The sequence below is a fragment of the Stomoxys calcitrans genome, chromosome 2 (genome assembly GCF_963082655.1).
Source record: "Stomoxys calcitrans chromosome 2, idStoCalc2.1, whole genome shotgun sequence".
Lineage (NCBI taxonomy): Eukaryota > Metazoa > Arthropoda > Insecta > Diptera > Muscidae > Stomoxys > Stomoxys calcitrans.
The window spans coordinates 136515292-136536213 of record NC_081553.1 but is presented as its reverse complement, the minus strand read 5'-3'; the positions used below and the strand labels follow the sequence as shown (position 1 = coordinate 136536213).

The 20922-nt window shown below is 37.3% G+C and overlaps 1 protein-coding gene across 3 annotated transcripts in view; it reads right to left on the bottom strand.

Moving 5' to 3' along the window:
* Positions 1-20922, bottom strand: part of LOC106090862 (lipid storage droplets surface-binding protein 1) — a 59384-nt gene that overhangs the window by 37913 nt on the left and 549 nt on the right. For 2 of the 3 annotated variants that reach the window (XM_013257199.2, XM_013257197.2), the window contains exon 3: positions 20651-20879. In XM_013257199.2, the coding sequence (XP_013112653.1) occupies positions 20651-20879 (229 nt within the window). The remainder of the gene's footprint in view (positions 1-20650; positions 20880-20922) is intronic. The other variant, XM_013257198.2, reaches the window with a different exon arrangement.

The following is a 20922-nucleotide window of genomic DNA, read 5'->3' as shown; positions in this document are numbered from 1 at the left end:
GCTTTCCCATTTTCAGCAGACAAAAACTACTGTAAAATTTGATTTTGGTAGTTGCAACTTTTTGGCAGTAAGGGGACGATATACAAATATAGGAGCTATATGTAAATCGGGAGCGATTTCGATAAAGGTCCCTACAAATTGGTCCCTCGTTTAGAGAAGTTTGGTTGACTTGCGGATCTGCACCTGGAAAGTCCGCACACTTTATAGAGAAGGTGCAGTATACGCGCTGGCGTATGTATTAGAGAATATACAAGGTAGATATTACCGCCTTACAGGAATTGCGATGGTGGTCACCAGCGATGGTGGGCGAACGATACTATAGCAGCTATAACAAGATGCATGAATTTGGCTGTGGATTTGTGTTAGGTCTGAGACTGAAATACCTTGTCTCCAGCTTTACTCCGGTGGATGAGAGGCTTGCAACAATCCGCATAAAAGTCAAATTCTTCAACATCAGCCTTATTTGTGCCCATGCCCCGACGGAAGACAAGGACGAGCAGACCAATGATATTTTCTACGAGCGCTTAGAGAGAGAATACGACCGATCGCTGCCCCGCCCATGATATCAAAATCGTTCTGGAAGATTTCAATGCGAAGTTAGGGAAGGAAGACATTTTTGGTCCAACTGTAGGAAAGTTTGGCCTCCACGAGATAACGTCCGGTAATGGGTAAAAGCTGATAGATTTCGCCGCGGCAAAAAACATGGTAGTTAGTAGCACCAGATTTCAACATAAAAATATTCACAAAGCCACATGGCTGTCACCCGATCAAAACACGAGGAACCAAATTGATCACGTTGTGATAGATGGAAGGCATTCATCCAGCGTGTTAGATGTACGATCGATCCGTGAAGTGAATATAGATTCGTATCACTACCTTTTTGCAGCAAAGGTTCAAACCCGTTTGAAAATGGAGAGAAAAGTACGATCTGATACTGCACGGAAATTGGATATTGAAAAGCTGCAAACACAACATATGGCTTGTGAAAGCAGATGAGGTAGTGCTGGGAGTATTAGAGAAAGATTCTTCGTAAAATATATGGACTAGTTTGCGTTAATGAAGAATATAGACGACGTATGAACCACGAGCTGTATGACGACGATAGCATCACGCATCAAAATACAACGCCTGCGTTGGCTAGGTCATGTTGTCAGAATGGATGAAGAAGCTGCAGCAAAGAAGTCTTTTGAAGGTAAACCGGGAAGACCAAAAGCCCGATGGAAAGATCAAGTTGTGGGAGACACCTCGACACGTGGTGTCAGAGATTTTAGAATGAGCGCAAAAGATCGAGGCGCTTGGAACGCTAGTCTACGTTCGGCTAGTGGAACAAATGTTCTGTCATTGCCAGTTAAAGTAATGTAAAGTAAGTTGGTTGAAAAGGACGCTTGCAAAGGTTCTTGAAGTGGAAATCACGAAGAAAAATAAGTTTCCTAATATCATCTGATTTTAATTTAAATATTTTAAACCTTTTAAGGAATTATTTTCAAAGTTTGGAACAACTGCACTCATAGCAAAAAGCTTGCTGATAGTAGTAGACTGTTAGTAGTTAATTCTACTGCGATTATAGCAGTTATTCCGCTAAATATTTGCAATGTCAGAACAGCAGTGTGACTGCCGAAATATCTGATGTTTGTTGAAAGTGACTGCTGGTAAATTTTTGTTGTTTGTTTTGTTTTTTTTGTTTTGTTGTTGTTGGAAAATAAAATAAAATGAAAGAGAAGATTTTAATTTTTTAAAAGAAAAGAAATTGCCTAAAGCAACCAGGAAAAAAACCTAAAATAATCAAAACACATGATCGGTAGTAACAGGCAAACATAAATAATAGCCTACTTTCCACAGATCATGCGTATTCTACGAAGCAAAACAGCATTCAAGTGATGAAAAATAGCAATAACCAGTAAGGAAAGGAAAAAGTCGGGCGGTACTGACTGTATAATACCCTACACCTACCCTTGAAGTACAAAGTGGACCAATTTTGATGGACCTCGGCGGATATTTTCAGATGGCTTATTAAACAATCCGTATCAAATTTCGAGCAAATATGTTCAAACTGTAATAACTACGGTCAACAAATAGAACATTATTGCAAATTATCCCAACGAACATTTATATGGGCCTACATCTAAATCTAAACCGATTACAACCAAACTCTATAAATATTGTGATAGTCGTTGAGGAAAGCGTTGTTCAAAATTTTCGCAAGTTTGGTCAATAAATGCGCTTGCAGTGGCTCTAGAATTGAAAATCGGGGGATATACATATATGGCAGCTATATCTAAATCTGAGCCGATTTCTATGAAATTCCCTAGTAATATTAAGAATCACAAAAAAATCCTCCTGCTGAATTTCGAAAGAATCGGTTCGCAAATGAGCACTTTATTGCAATATTTCTCAAAATCGGACCAACATATATATGGGAGCTATATACAAATCTAAATCGATTTTTTTCAACTACGGTCGGATTAAAATTGCGACCTGTAGTTTGTACACAAATTAATATGGACAAAAGGACAGATAGACAGACGGATATAGCTAAAACGAATCAGAAAGTGATTCTGAGTCGATCGGTATACTTATCAATGGGTCTATCTCTCTTCCTTCTGGGCGTGATGCAACAGACAGATTTAAGCAAGTTTAATGAATGGGATATTTACCAGTACGTCAACGGAGATATGTACAGCTATGACCAAAATAATAGCAGTGCTATCACCTCGTATTTCCACAAGACAAATCTATTGGTATATCAGCATCCAAACTAAGTGATTTTCAAAGTGTATTTAGAATGGTATGTAAGAAGAAAAATGACAAATATAAGCTTATTAGAAATTTTATATATTTGATGTCATTGATTGTTTTCTCGTTTGCTCTTTGAATCGTATTATTCCAAAAATAGGAGTGTGAATGATATGTTATAAAATTAAATAAAAGAAGTAAAATCCAAATATAGAAAATTGGTAATAAAGCCGTTTCAATAGTTTTGAATAAATTTTAAACAATATTTTTTCTAATAGTGGAACTTCCAAAGAAAGGCGAGAATTTGCCCAAAACTACGAAAAGTAATCAAAATAATCAAAAATTTGAGCAATAGTAGCATGCTTTGATCAAATTTTTGCCAATGCCTCATTACATAAAAAAATGGTCGATACACTCGGACTCATACGTAGGTTAGGTTAGGTTGAAAAGAGGGTGCAAATATTAATCCGCCCCATGCCACTATGGACATACACCTAAGCCAGTAATCGGCTTGTTGTGCGCTCTAAAAACTATAAAGTAACCTCTAAAAAGAAAATTTTAAGTTAGGAATTCCGTGCTACTTACAAAATCCTTAATTGCTCTCAATACCACTCCCCTAAGTTGGTTCATGTCTGATATTGTGACTCCACCTAAGTTCCGGTATCTGTTGGACGCGAAAGCGGGGCAATGACAAAGGAACTGCTCCAACATCTCATCACCTTCCCCGCATGTCCTACACATTCTATCACTTGCCGCACCGATTTTACATAAGTGAGCTCGTAGTCCTATGTGTCCCGTTATGATACCAATAGCTATTCTGACCTCCTTCTTGCTTCCTTTTAGTAATAGCCTCGTCTCCCATCCCATAGGATTTTCGCCGTCCTCTAGCTTTGATCCATCCGTGTAACATGATCCTCCAGATGGCAATACTAGGGTTCCGTCAATCCAAGACTGTGCCGATGGCAGCAGTGCGTCGCACTCGACTTCAAGGTTCATCTCAGGTATCCGATCGGAAACCTCTTCCCTTCCTTCCAGGTTTCCTATCGTCGTCTCGATTATACCGCGATGGTATGAGCTGCTCCCATCCTCAATCCATTCTCCCATCCCCTTAAGTCTCATAGCCGTAGTAGCTGCCTCACACTTAATCTGTATGTCAATTGGATCTATATCAATATCTAGAATAGTCTCCAGTGCGCTAGTGGGCGTGGTGCTCATCGCTCCGCCTATGCCAAGACAATATGTTCTCTGAACCTGTTGTATGGTCCTTATGTTGCACTTTTTCTCCATAGGAGTCCACCAAACTACTGAGGCGTAAGTAAGTATTGGTCTAATCACTATCACTATATATGGACTATCCTAGGATTCAGGCCCCATTTCGAGCCTACGGCCCGTCTACATAGTGCCCAACATCTGTGAGCCTTCTCAGTACGCTCCTGAATATGACACTTCCAATTCAGTTTCCTGTCCAAAATCACACCTAAGTATATGACCTCGTCAAATATCAAAATCGTCTTATTGAGGAAACGTGGTGCGTTAAATTGGCCCACCTCCGTCTTTCTCGTGAACAGACATATTTCAGTCTTCTTTGGGTTAACATTGAGACCTCTGGGTCTAGCCCAGTCATATGCCATATGCAAGACCCTTTCGGCCCTTCTGCATAGCTCGTTCGGATCCTTACCTCTTAGAAATATTATAACATGGTCTGAGTAGCAGACGGGTTCAAATCCCTCCTCAGTCAGCATCCGTAATAGGTCATTTATGGTGGTCACCCATAGGAGTGGAGATAAAATGCCCCCCTGTGGCGTGCCCTGTGCCACTTTCTCCCTTATATTTATGCCATGGGGCACACAATTTATCCACCTGTTCCTTAGCAAATGGTTTATCCAGTCTCTAAGGACCGGGTCCATCTGTTACTGGTCTCAGTGTGTCGCTCCGCACATTGTTAAAGCGATATCAATGCATACCGCCAGTGTGAACGTTTTGGCATCGAAGGATTCTTCTATTTTATGCACAACCTCATGCAGGACTCATACGTAAAACATCATCTATTGATGACTATTGATTTTATGACATCGCAAAGGGAACCCTATCGCGCCTTCAAAAAAAATTCTGGGGGTACTTAATATGGCTGAGATTGGTCTCAGCTTTTACCCAAAAAGTCCAAGAACGGTACCATTGCTGACCAACGAGTATACAGTTGCATGCTTTAAGTTCGCCAAAGGACACACCAATTTGCCGATTGAAAACTGGAAGAACATATTGTGGACCAACGAACGTATAATTGTATTATTTGGCGGAACAGGGTCTAGACAGATGTCTGCCGACCTGCCAAATACATAATATAAATCACAATTTACAAAACAAAAGGACAGTCAAACATGGTGAGGCAAAAGCATTGTTTCGTTGGAGCTTTTTGTGCAATGGCATATGTTCAATCTTATATATAAAAATCAATTTGTGTTTGTTTGTTTGTATGATTGTGTGTTCCTTATAGACTTAGAAACGGCTGAACCGATTTTCTTGAAATTTTCACAGATGGTGCAGAATGACCCCATGGTGAAAATAGGGTACTACCCTCCCCCTTACCCTAATTTTCAGAAACGCCAGATCTCGGAGATGGGTGGTGCGATTTAAGCGAAATTTTGTGTGCTCCCATATAGTACCCTAAAAATAAAAATTTGGTATCCAAATTTCGCTGGGGTACCTAGGGGGGCTGCCCCACCCTAAAGCCTACCATACATATATTTAGACCAATCACGTCAATATGAGACTCAAATGAAAGGTATTTAGGATAAGAAAACGTATCTGATATCCAATTGTCGGACCAAGTGCTAGGGGGACCACCCCAACCCCAAAACACCCCTAAATCGGACATATTTACCGACCATGGCAATATGGGACTCAAATGGAAGGTATTTGCGAGTAGAATACGAATCTAATATCCAAATGTGGGACCACGTATCTGGGGGTCAACCCCTTCCCCAAAACACCCCCCAAACAGGACTTATTTACTGACCATGGGAATATGGGGCTTAAATAAGAGGTATTTAAGAATTCGAATCTGATATCCAAATATGGGACCAAGCGTTTGGGGGGCCGCCTCTCCCTAAAAATATCCCCCAAGGGGAAAAATTTACAATCATAGTAATATGGGGCTCAAATGAAAGGTCTTTGGGAGTAAAGCACGAATCTGATATCAATATTCGGGAAAAGTGTCTATGGGGCAACCCCACCCTCGCAACACCACCCACATAGGAAGTATTTGCTGACTTTTGCAATATGAGGCTCAAATAAGAGGATTTTTAGAGTAGAACACGAATCCGATATATATTTTCAAGGCCAATTCACTGAGTGGCCGCCCATCCCCAAAACACCCCCCAAGCCGGTCATGCTTACCGACTATGGAAATATGGGGCTCAAATAAAAGGTATTTGGGAGTAGACCACGTATCTGATATCAACATTAGGGGCCAACTGTCAAGGGGACGTCCCACCACCATAACAACCCCCCATTGGACGTGTTTGCTCACCAAGACAATTTGGGTCTTAAAGAGAGTGGAACTATATATTTATTTATAGGATTTTAGGGCCAGTACCCCAAACCGTACATATTTGCTGACTTGACATATTTGCTGGAGTTTAAATGAGATTAGAAAACGAATTTGATATCCAATTATAAGGCCAATGGCAATATGGGGTTCAAAAAAATTATATATAGATATATGAGAATAGAGCACGTTGCTGATATATTTTCCGGGCTTAGAGTTTGGGGGACCACACTAATCCCCAAAACCCTAAATCGGGTATATTTACCGACCATATCAATGTGGAGCTTAAATGAAAGGTATTGGGGGTAGAGCAAGAATTGATACCCACTTTCCGGAACAATTTTCTGGGGGTCTACCCCTTTCTCAAAATACCCCACAAACACCAATTTTTTACTGACCATCGCAATATGGGGCTCAAATAAAGGTATTTGGGAGTAGAATACGAATTTCATATCCAAATGTAGGGCCATGTATTTAGGGCATTACCCCTTCCCCAAAACACCCCCCAAAGGGTAAAAATTTGGCAACCACGCCAATATGTGTCTCAAATGAAAGGTATTTGAGATTAGATCAGGTTAAGCTGTTCAGTCTCCTGTCGCTAATCCCATTGAACATTTATATGGAGACATGGAAATAATGCTACAGAGAACCGAATGCTAAATACGGAAAAGCTATGAAACGCAGTGTGCCAGGCACAAAATCCTTCTAAAGCTATCAAAGTAAAAATTAACCTCGAAAAAGAAAATTTTAAGCAAGAAACTCCGTGCTACTTACAAAATCCTTTATTGTTTTCCATACCTCTTCCCTAAAGTGGTTCATGTCGGAAATCGTTTCGGTGTCTGTTAGTCGCGAATGCCGGACATAGATATAGAAAATGCTCCAACGTCTCATCATCTTCCCCACATGCCCTACACATGCTATCACTTGCCGCACCGATTTTGCATAAGCGAGCTCGTAGTCGTATGTTTCCCGTTATGAGATCAAAAGCTATACTGGCCTCCTTCTTACTTGCTTTCAGTAATAGCCCCGTCCTCGTCGGATAAGCGGTGATCCGACGGATCACCGCATAGTTTTTCGCCCACGCCCTTAAATCGGATTGCGTCGACCAGAAAGGCTTTGGGTTAACCAAGTTTATTGACGGCGATTCTCTGGCTTTCACTGCCAAATCCTCCGCCCTTTCATTTCCTTTTAGGCGTTAATCTCCTTCTTACACTGCAAGACCGTTCGTAAACTTATCGCCCTGGTTGTTATTGGCCTCATGGCTATTGTACTGTCCGTATAGATGTTCAAACTCGACGTCCTCGCGTTAGTACCACCCCACCTCACGCATTCCCTAAACGCCAAGACCTCCGCGCAGGGCCGTATTATAATTTTGTTTTTTAGAGGAACGCACTCCTATTATTTTGAACACAACTGTGTGTGTCAGAAGCAATACAGCGTGGTCCAATAAAAGAATAAATGCGGGCAAAGGTAAATTTAAGGAAGTTTCATGACTAAGATGTTGACCAGTAGGCCAATGGAAAAGTGTGTCTCAGTTGATGTTTGTAAATGCAAATTTACCCATGAACATTCCATTAAGGAACAAGGGCAATTCAAATTCCATAATTTTTTTCATATGATATTAAAATAAGTTGCATCGACAGTCATGTGTACATTAGCAGAGCAATAAAATTGACGAGCGACTTTAGCCACCTCTTGAAATGTATACCAATTGGTGCGATGGGCAAGAAATCTGTTGATCAGGTAATTCGTCGTTTTCAGTAATATTCCACTATTTAAAATCTTCTCTTCCAACATAATTTCTCATGGATATTAGCTAGACTCCTTTTGGACAATTCCTAAAGTAAAAAAACACACGATCGGCCGAATAGCAAAGTAAATGATAGCATAAAATAAATCAAAAGCAAAATTATTGAAAAAATTAACAAATTGTTCAGTAATAATATGTCGTCAATATTTCAGCAGATTTTGTATTTAAAACAGCAGATTGTGTTAGTTGAAATAGCAGTCGAAAATATTTGCTAAAGCGCAGCCCTATGTTTGCTGAAACAGCAGTAATGTCTGCTTCCCCATTTTCAGGAGACAAAACCCGTGGCTTGAGCAAACATTTTTGCTATTTTGAATAACAAATTTTGTTTATATTAAAAAGCGTTTTCTGTTTTAGTAAAGTCATCCCATGTTAAAACTTCTCTACTTAGTGGTGTCGCTATGCGGCACACAGTTCGGACTCGGCATAGAAAAGGAGGCCCCTTATCATTGAGCTTAAACTTTAATCGGACTGCACTCAATGATATGAGAGAAGTATCCCCTGTGTCTTAGTGGAATGTTCATGGGAAATTTAGTTAGTAGTTAGTAATGCAAGGTTCCCATACTGTAAGGACTAAAATTTTTTAACAAAATCATTTTTGGACCGCTATAACTGTAAAACAAATAAATGGATTCAAAAATGCCCAAAGAGTTTTTCTGCATAATCTTCTAAATTTCGAAACCATGTATCACACAAAAAATCATATTTTTTTTTTTAATATTTTAGCATTTGTGCTAAATCGGATGAAAATTGCTCTCTCTAGAGGCTCAAGAAGCCAAGATGCCAGATCGGTTTATATGGCACAGTTTTTGGAAGTCATATCAAAACAGCTCACGCAAAATTTTAGCCAAATCGTATGGAAATTGCGCCCTCTAGCGGCTAAATAAGTCAAGATCCATGATCGGATTATATGGCAGCTATATCAGGTTATGAACCGATTTTGACCATACTTAGCACAGTTGTTGGAAGTGATTCAGCAGCTATATCAAAACATGGACCGATTTGGCCCATTTACAATCCCAACCGACCTACACTAATGAGAAGTATTTGTGAAAAATTTCAAGCGGCTAACTTTACTCCTTCAAAAGTCAAGAATATATATACTTTATGGGGTTTTAGACGCATATTTCGAGGTGTTACAAACAGAATGACGAAATTAGTATACCCCCATCAAGTGGTGGAGGGTATAAAAAATACTCTGAAGCATTTTCAGCAAACATTTTTGCTGTTTTTTTCTAACAAATTTCTCTGGGTGCATACTAACCGATTTGTTTCTATGGGCCGGAATAAGATAACTCACCTCTGGAGCTGGATGAGGATCGCTACCTCTACATATAAATTTGGATACAATAACAATAACAGAGCCATAAAAAAACTTCGTGACGAATTTTGTGAGAATCGGTTAACACATGACCACATTATTGGAATATTAGTTCATTTCAGACGGACCTTAATATGGGGGCTATATTAAGATCTGAATTGATTTTTTCCAGCCTTATGAGGTTTCGTCTCTAGGTTAAAAAAAAGTTATGCCCCGATAAGTATTCGTCTTGTTCATTAGAAGTCATAGAAAATAAGATGTACAAAATTTTAGCTAAATCCGATAAAATCCGCTAGAGGCTCAAGAAATCAAATCGGAAGATCGGTTTATATGGCAGCTATATCAAAACATGGACCGTTTTGGTCTATTTACCACCCCAGCTGAAACTAATATGAAGTATTTCAGCGTCTAGCTTAACTCATTCGAAAGTTAGCAATCTTTCGATGAGCAGAATGAGGACGGATGGACATGATTGGCTTAGATTGTCAAGACGATTGGGTCTTAGATCAATATTTCGATTTACTTACAAACTGAATAACAAAGTAAGTAATTATAAATGACCAAAATCACTGCACCAAACATGGAACCTACAATGCCATTATTTGTTTAGGTACCCTCAGAGAAATTTGTTAGTTAAAATATCAAAAAAATTAGCTGGAACAAAAAAGTTTGCTGAAGCAGCAAACATTTTCTGCAGTTTTCAGATGGTAAAATGTCGATTGTCGCTTACTATATCAAAAATACTTTCAAAACTTGTACATTATATCTTCAATTTTATTTTTAAACATATTAAGAATACAATTCTACCAAAACATTTGCGTCGAAAACTACAAAAAAAAATTCATTGGCATACATCACGTGTTCACAAATTTAAAAGTGTTTCCTTCAAAGGTTCAATGTGTTTAATATAAAATCAGTAGACAGTGTTTCTGCAAACTTATTTTTCTGGGTGTAGGACAATTTAAATATGTTGATCAATTTTAGACATGATTTGTGCCTTCTTATTAAAAAAAAAAACCTATCTTATCAGCAGTGCCTATGCAAGATTCCTTAGACAAATGTAAAAATTGGACGAAAAAGAATCCAAGCCCATATTATAAACAAACAAAAGATTATACTAGACATAACATGGCGATCTTTCAGAACCTGATAACCCCGGCTCTCGTCAAAGTGTTTTTACATATTGCTGCTTATGCCGACAGCTATAGCAACTATAAAAGCAATTTTATGTACAAAAGGCTGTATCGATTAAATTCGATTTTAATAGTTCTGGGGCCGAATTACCGCATACGTAAACGAGTAAAACCGTTCGAAATCTCTCTATTATAAATTATTTATTTTTTATTGAATGAGCATTTTTGAAATTTAAGAACGCGAATGTATAAATCGAACATGACTTAAAACTAAAAACTGTACTTCAAAATGTGTATAAAACTGGTATAACATTCATTAAATACGAGATGAAGCTTTATTCTATACGAAAGCGCACACGATCACGTAATTCGGTGCCTGGATATAAACATTACATTTACCCATTTGTTGGTCGGTCCATATTTTGTTGTTGTGAACCACACTCAGAGAAATTTGTTAGTAAAAACAGCAAAAATGTTTGCTGTAATATCAGAAAGTCTGCTGAAAATGAGACAGCAGTAATTTGTTGCTAAAACAGGATAAATTTTCTACTGTTTTCAAATTGTAAACAGTAAAAAACAGCTCAAAAATGTCATAAATATTTCAAAAATTTTTAAATTGATCTACTCGTTCAATTTTATAAGCATTTTAGGTAAATTTGGCTCCAATAATTTACAATTTGCTTTTTTTGAACGAATTTAAGTAACAGCAGACAAAGTAACTGCTAATGTTATAGTTATGCTCTTAAACAAAAAATTAGCTCCCAAAATTTGCAAGTATTTATACCATCCATCGCCGAAAATCCTATGGGCGATAAGAAGTTTCGACTCTTTTAAGTCGCCAGGCCCTGTTGTATCACCGGTTGAATTACAAGCTGTGTCGGATAGACTGGTTCCCGGGCTTAACGATATATACTCAGCCTGTATCAGCATGTCTTATATACCTGTGGGACGGAGGGACACGAAGGTCATTTTCATTCCGAAAGCAGGAAAACCCTACCACAAGAAGACGAAAGATTTTCGTCCTATTAGTCAGTCATCCTTTATGCTGAAGTCTCTTGAGAGGTTGATAGAAACATATCTTAGGGCAAAGATTCCTGGAGATCGCCTGTCGCGACAGCAGCATGTATATAGTAAAGGCAAATCCACTGAAACAGACCTTCACGACCTAATCGGCTACATAGAGGGTTCTCTCGCTGTCAAGGAATATACTATGGTAGCATTTTTTGACATTGCAGGTTCTTTCAATAATGTAAAACCGATGTCAATCATGAAGGACTTGGAGTTTCTAGGCATCAACTCTACCATCTCAAGGGGGTATACTGTCTCCTCTACTTTTGAATATAGCCATTAACAATATATTATTGTCTCTGGAAGAAAAAAATTGTAAAAGTGATCGCGTATGCTGATAACGTGGCAATTGCGGTTAGGGGAAAGTTTCCCAGCACTGTAAGAGATATACTTCAGGAATTTCTACGTGCAACAGCAAAGTGGGCTACCGAAAGGGATCTAAGTATAAACCCGTGCAAGACCGAAGTAGTTCTTTTCAGCAGGAGATACAAGTTGCCTACAGTGGAACCTGTCTCCTTGGGAGGTGACAATGTAACATTTACAGAAAGCGCAAAATTTCTGGTTGTTTTGCTGGACGAGGAATTGAACTTCAAATTCAACATTTTGGGAAGGGCCAGAAAGGCAACTCTTGCCCTATTGGGCAACAGAGCCATTGGCAAAAGTTGGGGTTTAGACCGCGTGTCATGCATTGGGTATATACTGCAGTTGTCAGAACTATGATGCTATATGATGTTGTGGTCAGGTGGACGACGCTTCAAAAATCCACCTACTGTGCAGTACTTAACCGGATCCAAAGGATGGCTTGTTTGTGCATCACACTCGCACTTAGGATGACACATTCTATGCACTGAACTTAATGCTACATCTTATGCCTCTGGACATTGTGGCTAGAGAAATTGCAACGACCACTGCCGTGAGGTTGAGGGGGCTTTTTCATTGGTCATGTGGCGGCTACGGACACTGTGTTATCCTTGATACAATATCCGATGTTTTTTGATAAAAAGTACTGCACCACTATTCCTGATAGAACCGATTAGAACTACGATATCCCTGGTAACAGAAGTTACATAGACTTCTCTACGGATGGTTCCAAACTAAACGATCAGCGAGTTCTTTTTTGCTTTAAAATCTAAAAAAAGTAATCGGCGGAAAGTATCGCGAAAAGCAAAAGGAGTACCTTAAGAAGAAATTTCAGTGAACATTTTGAAAAAAAAATTCTAAAGATAAAATTAAAAAATATATATATTTATTAAAATAAAATATAGAATTTTTCTAAAGGCAAGCTTTCAATAATTTTTTCCAACGACAAAATTTTACTTAAAATTTCTCTAAAAACAAATTTTCAATAACATTTTTCTGAAGACAAATTTTCAACAAAATTTTTCTAAATACAAAATTAAAAAAAAACCCCTGAAAAGAAAATTTTGATGCATTTTTTTACATATAAAATCTCAATGTAATACTTTCATATGGTAAAATTTTAATAAAAGTTTTTCTAAAGATAAAATGTCAATGAAATTTTCTGCGAATACAAAATTTAGCCCAGTCTCAAGCCTCGAAATGACTTCTTAACGACAAAAGCCAAAAAATTAATTTTAAGAGATTTTTTAAAGTCAAAATCTTAATGAAAACGTAAATTTAATGAAATTTTTTCTGAATTCTAAAGAGAAAATTTCAAATAAAATTTCTCTAAAGAAAACATATCAGTGAAAAATCCTCTAAAGATTTATTTGGTCTCGGCTCACCTTGAAATTATTTTTTTATGACAAAATTTCAATCGGTCTTTTTTAACGTCAATGAAATATTTCCTGAAGACAAAATTTTGCACAGGCTTGGGCACCTTCAACATTATTTTTCTACCGACAACATTTTAATAAATTAATTTTTATAGAAAAAATTAAAGACAGATTATCAATAAATTTTTTTTAAAGATTATATTCTAATCAAATGTTTTCTAAGACAAAGTTTCCATAAAAATATTCCTAAAGAAAAATGTTTAAAACAAAATTGGCTTTAAAACACACAATTTTATATATTTTTTTTTAAAAACAAAATGTCAATAAAATTTTTTCCACAAACTTTCAATGAAATGTTTATAGAAACAAAAATTTCATAAAACTTTTTCTGAAAACCTAAATTTTAATGAAATTTTCTATAAATACCAAAATGCGATATTTTCATGAAGTATTCTCGAAAGTGGCAAATGTTGTCAATCAGGTGAGATTTATATTATACGCAATTAGTCAGCATGCTCTATTAGTTCCAACATCTTCTTTGTTTCTCTTTTCGAAAAGCAATAGGCATATTGAGCAATAGTTGCATGCAATTTATACCCTATCTATCCAACAAAAAGAACTTTCGGTCGATTCAGACTACTCAAGTACGTCATTTGCATTTGCACATCATGCTCAAATTACGTTTTTATTTACAAAACATTTTCATATATTTTTTTTTGAAAAATCTTAAAAATGTATTTGTTCAATGTTTTCAGTTTGTGGGGGTAGTATTTTATGGAAATAAATTGCATCTAAAACCGATTGTCGAGATCGGGACAAAATCCTGTTGAAATCATATAACCAATGTGAGACAAATTAAAACTAACGCAAAATATCAATTTTTGTAATATTTAAAAAGTAAACAAGTAAAAAAGCGTTAGGTTCGGCCGGGCCGAACTTTGGATACCCACTACCTCGGATATAAATGTAAACCACCTTTCGTCAAAATCCGGTGAAAAATATATACCTTTTTATTTAAATGCGCCATTTATGGGGCCATGACTTTAAATTGAGATATCGGTCTATGTGGCAGCTATACCCAAATCTGGACCGATTCGGGCCAAGTTGCAAAACAATGTCGAAGAGCCTAACACAACTCACTGTCGAAAATTTCGGCGAAATCGGACAATAAATGCACCTTTTTTGGCCCCAAAACCCTAAATCGAGAGATCGGTCTATATATCCAAATCTAGATCGATATGGGCCAAATTGAAGAAGCATGTCGAAGAGCCTAACACAACTCACTGTCCCAAATTTAAGCAAAATCGGATAATAAATGTGGCTTTTATAGGCCTAAGACCTTAAATCGGCGGATCGGTCTATATGGGGGCTATAACAAGATATAGTCCGATATAGCCTATCTTCGAACTTAACCTGCTTATGGAAAAAAAGGATCTGTACAAAGTTTCAGCTCAATATCTCTATTTTTAAAGACTGCAGCGCGATTTCAACAGACAAATGGACGGACATGGCTAGATCGTCTTAGATTTTTACGCTGCTCAAGAATATATATACTTTATTGGGTCGGAAATTAATATTTCGATGTGTTGCAAACGGAATGACAAAATAAATATACCCAATGCTTCGGTGGTGGGTATAAAAATAGTCTTCAAAATACAAGCTAGTTCGCCGAAATGTTTGACAAAATATTGAAAAGCCCAATATCACTATAAAAGTAAACACAAAAATATCTAATCGGGAAGCAATACAAAGTTTAGCGCTTGTTTTATGGCCAAATGTCAACGACGATTAGTCCCTTCGCGGACCCTATGCGACTACAATTTCTCTTTAAAAAACATTGGAATATTTTTAACCATTTCACAGAAGGATTTTGCGAATTTTAGGACTTCGAACCACGGGTTTCCCCCTTCTGTGCAAAATTTCAAACGGATATAGTGATTTCGACAGGCAGACAGATGGATGGACGGACAAGGCTCGATCGCCATTGAATGTCAAGACGGTCAAGAATGTATTTATATGTATATACATAATGAGATCGCAGATCAATAATTTGAGGTGTTACAAATGGAATAACTAGATTAAATAGCCTACGGTGGTGGATATAATAATATTTTAATAATTTAATAAATTAAGCAAGAAAAAATAATACTCATCATGGACTAGTTTAAAAGGCGAAAATATTTGAATGGCAGACTACTCTACAATTGTTGTCGAATTTCGATCAAGTTTAACATATGCCAAATAAATGGCCCAAGGATACAGGCTATTTATTTTTTAATCAACTGGGTCAGATTTAGATATAACTCCCACATACAGTGGGAAGCAAAACGAAGTGGATGTATTTCTACCGAATATTGAAAACCAAAAATAGAAACCAATCAATAACTTTTGTAGTTGAATTCTCTTTTAATTATCACGATTTAATAACAGTTACTAAAAATTGTAAAAATTAATAAAAAATAAAAATGAAAAGAAAAAAAAAACCGCGTCAAGCGCGAGTTTTTGAAGCGATCGGATAAAGTAACTTGTGAGGCGAAAGATTATTCCTTTCGATTAGACTCAAAATTAAAAATTTATTAATAAAGGAACCAAATAACGCAATATATGTAGTCCTTTATAAATGTTGAATGTTTGTAAGGACGATGCTGAATTTGACCCCCTAGATTGTGATAAGTCGAATAGCTTCAAAATATCGTCGAAAACAACATGATTTGAATATTGAGTAAACCCTCAACCCTCAAAATACGCACCACCGAAAAGTTGCCTACTTTGCCTTTCCATATGTAACACATCGTATTGTACATTTTCAATGCTACAGAGTAATGGATCGTCGTTTTTCATGTCTGTCAGTCTGTTTGTTGAAATCACTCTATAGCCTTACATTCAAAGATGGCCTATATCTTGATATAGCAACCTTTTAAAGATCTCCCGATAAGAAATTTTGGATTCATAAAGTTATATTTGTGCCCCGATTTCAATGAACAAGCGTGCCCAGTTCGAATAAAGTGATCTCCCGACTTAAATGTCCCAATTGAAATGCGCCTTTACTACCCATTTTACCGTTGCAGTGAATTGCATGGACCTCTTAACATCTGAGTATAGGCCAGATCTGACTATATTGACATGCAGCTGCCACAAAGGCCTGTTTTCCGTTGGAAGGCACAAAAGACAGAATTTGCGAAATTTGGAAGAGATCCCTTAAAACTCGTACAAGTTAGATCAATATCAGAACTTAGGCTTTTTTACTGAAGCTTGAAGTAGTGAGACCCCTTGTAATAGTATTTGGCCCCTCGACATCCATGGTTTCGTTCTGCACTCTTAACGAATGCACAGAAACGACAAGAAGGGAATTCATTTTGAGTCGACCCCGGCGATTTTTTCATTAAGTACTTTGTACCAAAATTTTAGGTCAGCCAACCTTCAAAGAGAATAAAAACCTACCAATTTGGGTAGGAACCTACCAAAAAAAGGCAACATCGATGCTAACGTATTTTTAAAAAATATTGGTTTATGAATAAAAAATATATTTTCTAAAATTTTCGAATAAGTGCAGAACTGAGTAAATGTGCCAATTTTGTATCTACTACTAGTTTTTGTGTGGCTGAAATTAAATGACTTCTGCTTTGATCTACAACATATTTGCCTAATATGGCAATATGAATCGGTTTATAACCTTATAAAGCTTCCATATAATCCGATCTTCTTATTTGGTTTAAATTTTACACAGTGACCTTTTCTATGACCTTAAACATAATTGTCAAATATGGTCTGAATTGGTCCATAACCTGATATAGCTCCCATATAAAGCGTAATTCTTATCTGATTACTTTGAAATTTTACACAATGGCATCTACTATGGTCTCCACCATCCAAGCCAAGTATAAATCGAATCGGTTATCTATAATACTTTGTTTGCCTATAAGGAGATACCGGGCAAAGAAATTCACAAATGCGATCCATGAGTTTACTTGTTCATTCTAGAATGCGGTTACATAAAGAAAGCCCCTTATCATGGAGTTAAACTTGAAACATGGAGCATTCAATGTCATGACAATTGTTTCCCTGCTCTGACTTTATGCATTACTCTGGGTAAAAAGGAATGTTATCAATTTTCCAATAATATCCATCAGGTAGAAATTAGGCTTGACATATTTAAAGAACGGTGATAGAAAAAACTATCACAGGAAATTCACATAGCCCCAATTTTTTGTCCTATATGCTAACAGTCTGGCCGTCCGTCTATTACAATCATGCTATAGCCTTCAAAATTTGAGATATCGAGCTGAAACTTGACATAGATCTGTATTTCTTTAATGAATGTTAAGTTTATGAACCGTGTTCTGAATCGATAGGTCCTCATCGGAGGTTTGTCATTTCCATTATTCCTTGTTGATGTTTCTGTAATCGTTATTTTTAGTTGGATGGCGGATTGTGCCATCGTATCGGCACATAGTGCTGGGGCTGCCAGCGACCCTCTAGGCCGGGCTTTCTTGATGGCGAATCTTCTGAAGCGAGCGCCACCTTTGGCTCATCCGCTGCCGACCCTATTGAACGTGTTCGCATTCGTATCTGTGCAAGGGGGACACCCCCTGCTTGTGCTAACTTTTTGGTTCGCTCCACATATTTTATTCCTGCGATACCCGCCATGTCTGATGAGATTTCGTCTATCCACCACCTGAGGAGGAGTCCGATGAGAGAAGTAGCATGGAAACACCGTACGGGATTTTTGGTTTTAATTTCCATTTGGCGGGCTTTAAGGGTGGGTCGGCCGCCCTAGACATTTCACCTTAAATAAATATACCAAACCTCAATTTTTGAATTATTATTAACAAAATAAATTTCCCCACCCACCTCCGAGATCTGGCGTTTTTGAAAAAATGGTAAAAAGTTTGGATGTTAGATCCCATTAAAGTTTGGATGTTAGATCTACTTCATTCCCTTTGGGTTGGTGGTGAATTGGAGTAGCCAAACCCTTTGCCCCGAAAATGGATATCAGAATTATACTCTACTCCCAAAAACCACATTTGAGCTACATTTTGCTATAGTCGGTATATATGTGTAGTTCAGGGAGAGTTTATGAAATGAGCCGTCTTTGAAACGCTTGGCCATAAAACAGATATCAGACTTGAGGCAATTTTTGCCATAATCCACAAATATGTCCAGTTTGAGGTGTTTGTAGGGTGGGGAGGCCACCCACACACTTAACCCTGAAAAAATATCACCATCGTGCTCTACTCTTAAATTCCTTTTATTTAAGCACAATTGCAATTGGTTTAGGGGATTTTTTGAGGTGAGACTATCCCCAAACACTTGGTCTCAAAATTGGATATCAAATTAGTTTTCCACTATTGAGTACCTATTATTTGAGCCCCTTGTTGCCATAGTAAGCTAAAATGGCCGGTGTGAAGGAATTTTAGGGGCGGTCCCTGAAATAATACCCGCATCGTGCTAGAGCAAGATTTTGTTTGAGCTCCGTAATGTCCAGCATTTTGAAGTTGGCGATCCAGATATTCAGGGCTACGGGTCTCGTTCAGACCCACACAAATGAATTTTTTTTTTGTATTGGTTATCCACATTCAAAATCATATTTTAAAACTAACACTTGGGGTAGCACATTTTTAAAGATCCGCAGGTCCTTCTGTGCCTATCCCCATTTGAGAGTAAAATTGTACTCTACTACCAAAGACCTTTTATTGCTGTCGCATTCTATCCTGATCGACCTTCATATATTATATTTAATTCCTTTTTTTGGGTAGGATGGGGAAAGGGTATTGCCCTCTGACACGTCCTTTCATTTGAGTACAATATTTTCTCGGTCGTCCTACATGACAGTTTGGTGTTATTGTCATGTCATGTCATGCTGAACTACAGGAGTGTCCCAGATACTTGAATTCTTATATCAACATTACATTCAAACTCTTTTGTCATAGACCTTTCTTTAAATTCAGATACTATCCCGCTTGAACTACACATCCTTCTGAAGAGTATTTAGTGGGTGTGCCGGTCCCCATTGTACTCTACTTTTAAATGCCTATCATTTGATATCCATATTTTCCTAACCGGTAAATATATCCTGTTGCTGGGTTTTAGGTTGTGGAGATTATCCTTAAAAGTGGCTTCTGATTTCGAAATTCATTAACTTTTCTGTTATTGCTTTTTAACTAAACGATTTTCGTTGAAACATTTTACAGAATTCCACTACAAGTCATTGTACGATTTGAACATGTGTTGTATGGATTACATTATTACCAGGTAATGTACCGTAAACAGCTGAGTACAATTTTGTCTTTTTGTTGACACTATCTGTCAAAGAATTTTGGTTGTGTGTTTCTATTATACAATAGTTAAGATCCATAACACACACAAAAAAATAGCGCGAAACATACACATTTGTTGTTGGTGTGATGTAAGCAATACCAAGTGGTCCTTTGATATGAACCAGCTGTGAATTAAAAACTATTAAAATAAACAGTAAAGTCAACTGTAAGTAAATTTCAAAAGCAAACCAAATATCAAACTTTGGCTAAAGTTCTAAAGCAAAACTCAGGCTTTTCATTCAAAAACGATTTCGCTTCAATAAAATTTCGATCTAAAGCAATAAAATTATTTCAATACCATTCTTGTGGAACGATGGGTGTGAAATGCAAATTTGCCCATTAAGGAACAGGGGCAAACTTCTCACATATTAATGAGTGCTCCGATTCAGGTTTTAGCTGAACGGCGTGCGACACATTTTTGGGGAGAAGTTTGTACATGGCATAATAACTCACAAATGTTTCCAGCATTAGAAAGAGATAACCATCGCTGAAGTTTTTCTTTTTTGATGTTCTTGCAAGGATTCAAACCCAGGCGTTCAACGTCATAGTCGGACATGCTTACCTCTGAGCTACGGTAGCCGGTGAATATATTTTTCAATCGATTTAGATGAAACTTTGCTAAATTGCCTCTAAATATGATAAGACTTATGTCTTTTAGATTCTTTCGAAGTCTAGTTAGTGTACCCCATTCGAAATATTGTAGAATGTAGGGTATATAGCTAAACTACTGCTCCATATCTGTTACTTAGTTGCACGACTTTTCTGCCAATTGCTATAAATCGTTTATGTATAATATATTGTTAGTACTTGCTCTTAATAATCAATTTTTGCTCTTGATAGCGAATTGTTAGTTGTCTTCCAATGACAACGAATTTCAAGTTCAAGGTTCCTAGTCACTGATATTTTTCAAATGCATATGTTCTAAGTTGTGTCATATTTGTTTTGGAATTAATTCAAGCAATTGTTTAGTGAACATTTTTGAACTTACCACCATCAGTTTGGTCTCCGTCAATGGGCACCAAATATTTGTCAACGAATTTATCACCGGCCGTTAAAGCACCGTCCAGTCTTTCTGCTGCGAATGTTGTTATCGGATTTTCTAGAACTGCATTGCGAATCTGTTTAACAGAATCCGCTCTCTTGAGCACCGGCTTAACCAAATGATCCGACATATACTCCTTGGTATTCCAGTACATCTTTAAGCCCAAAATAATTGTCTTGTTAATTGCCAAGGTCAATATCGACAATATATATAAATAT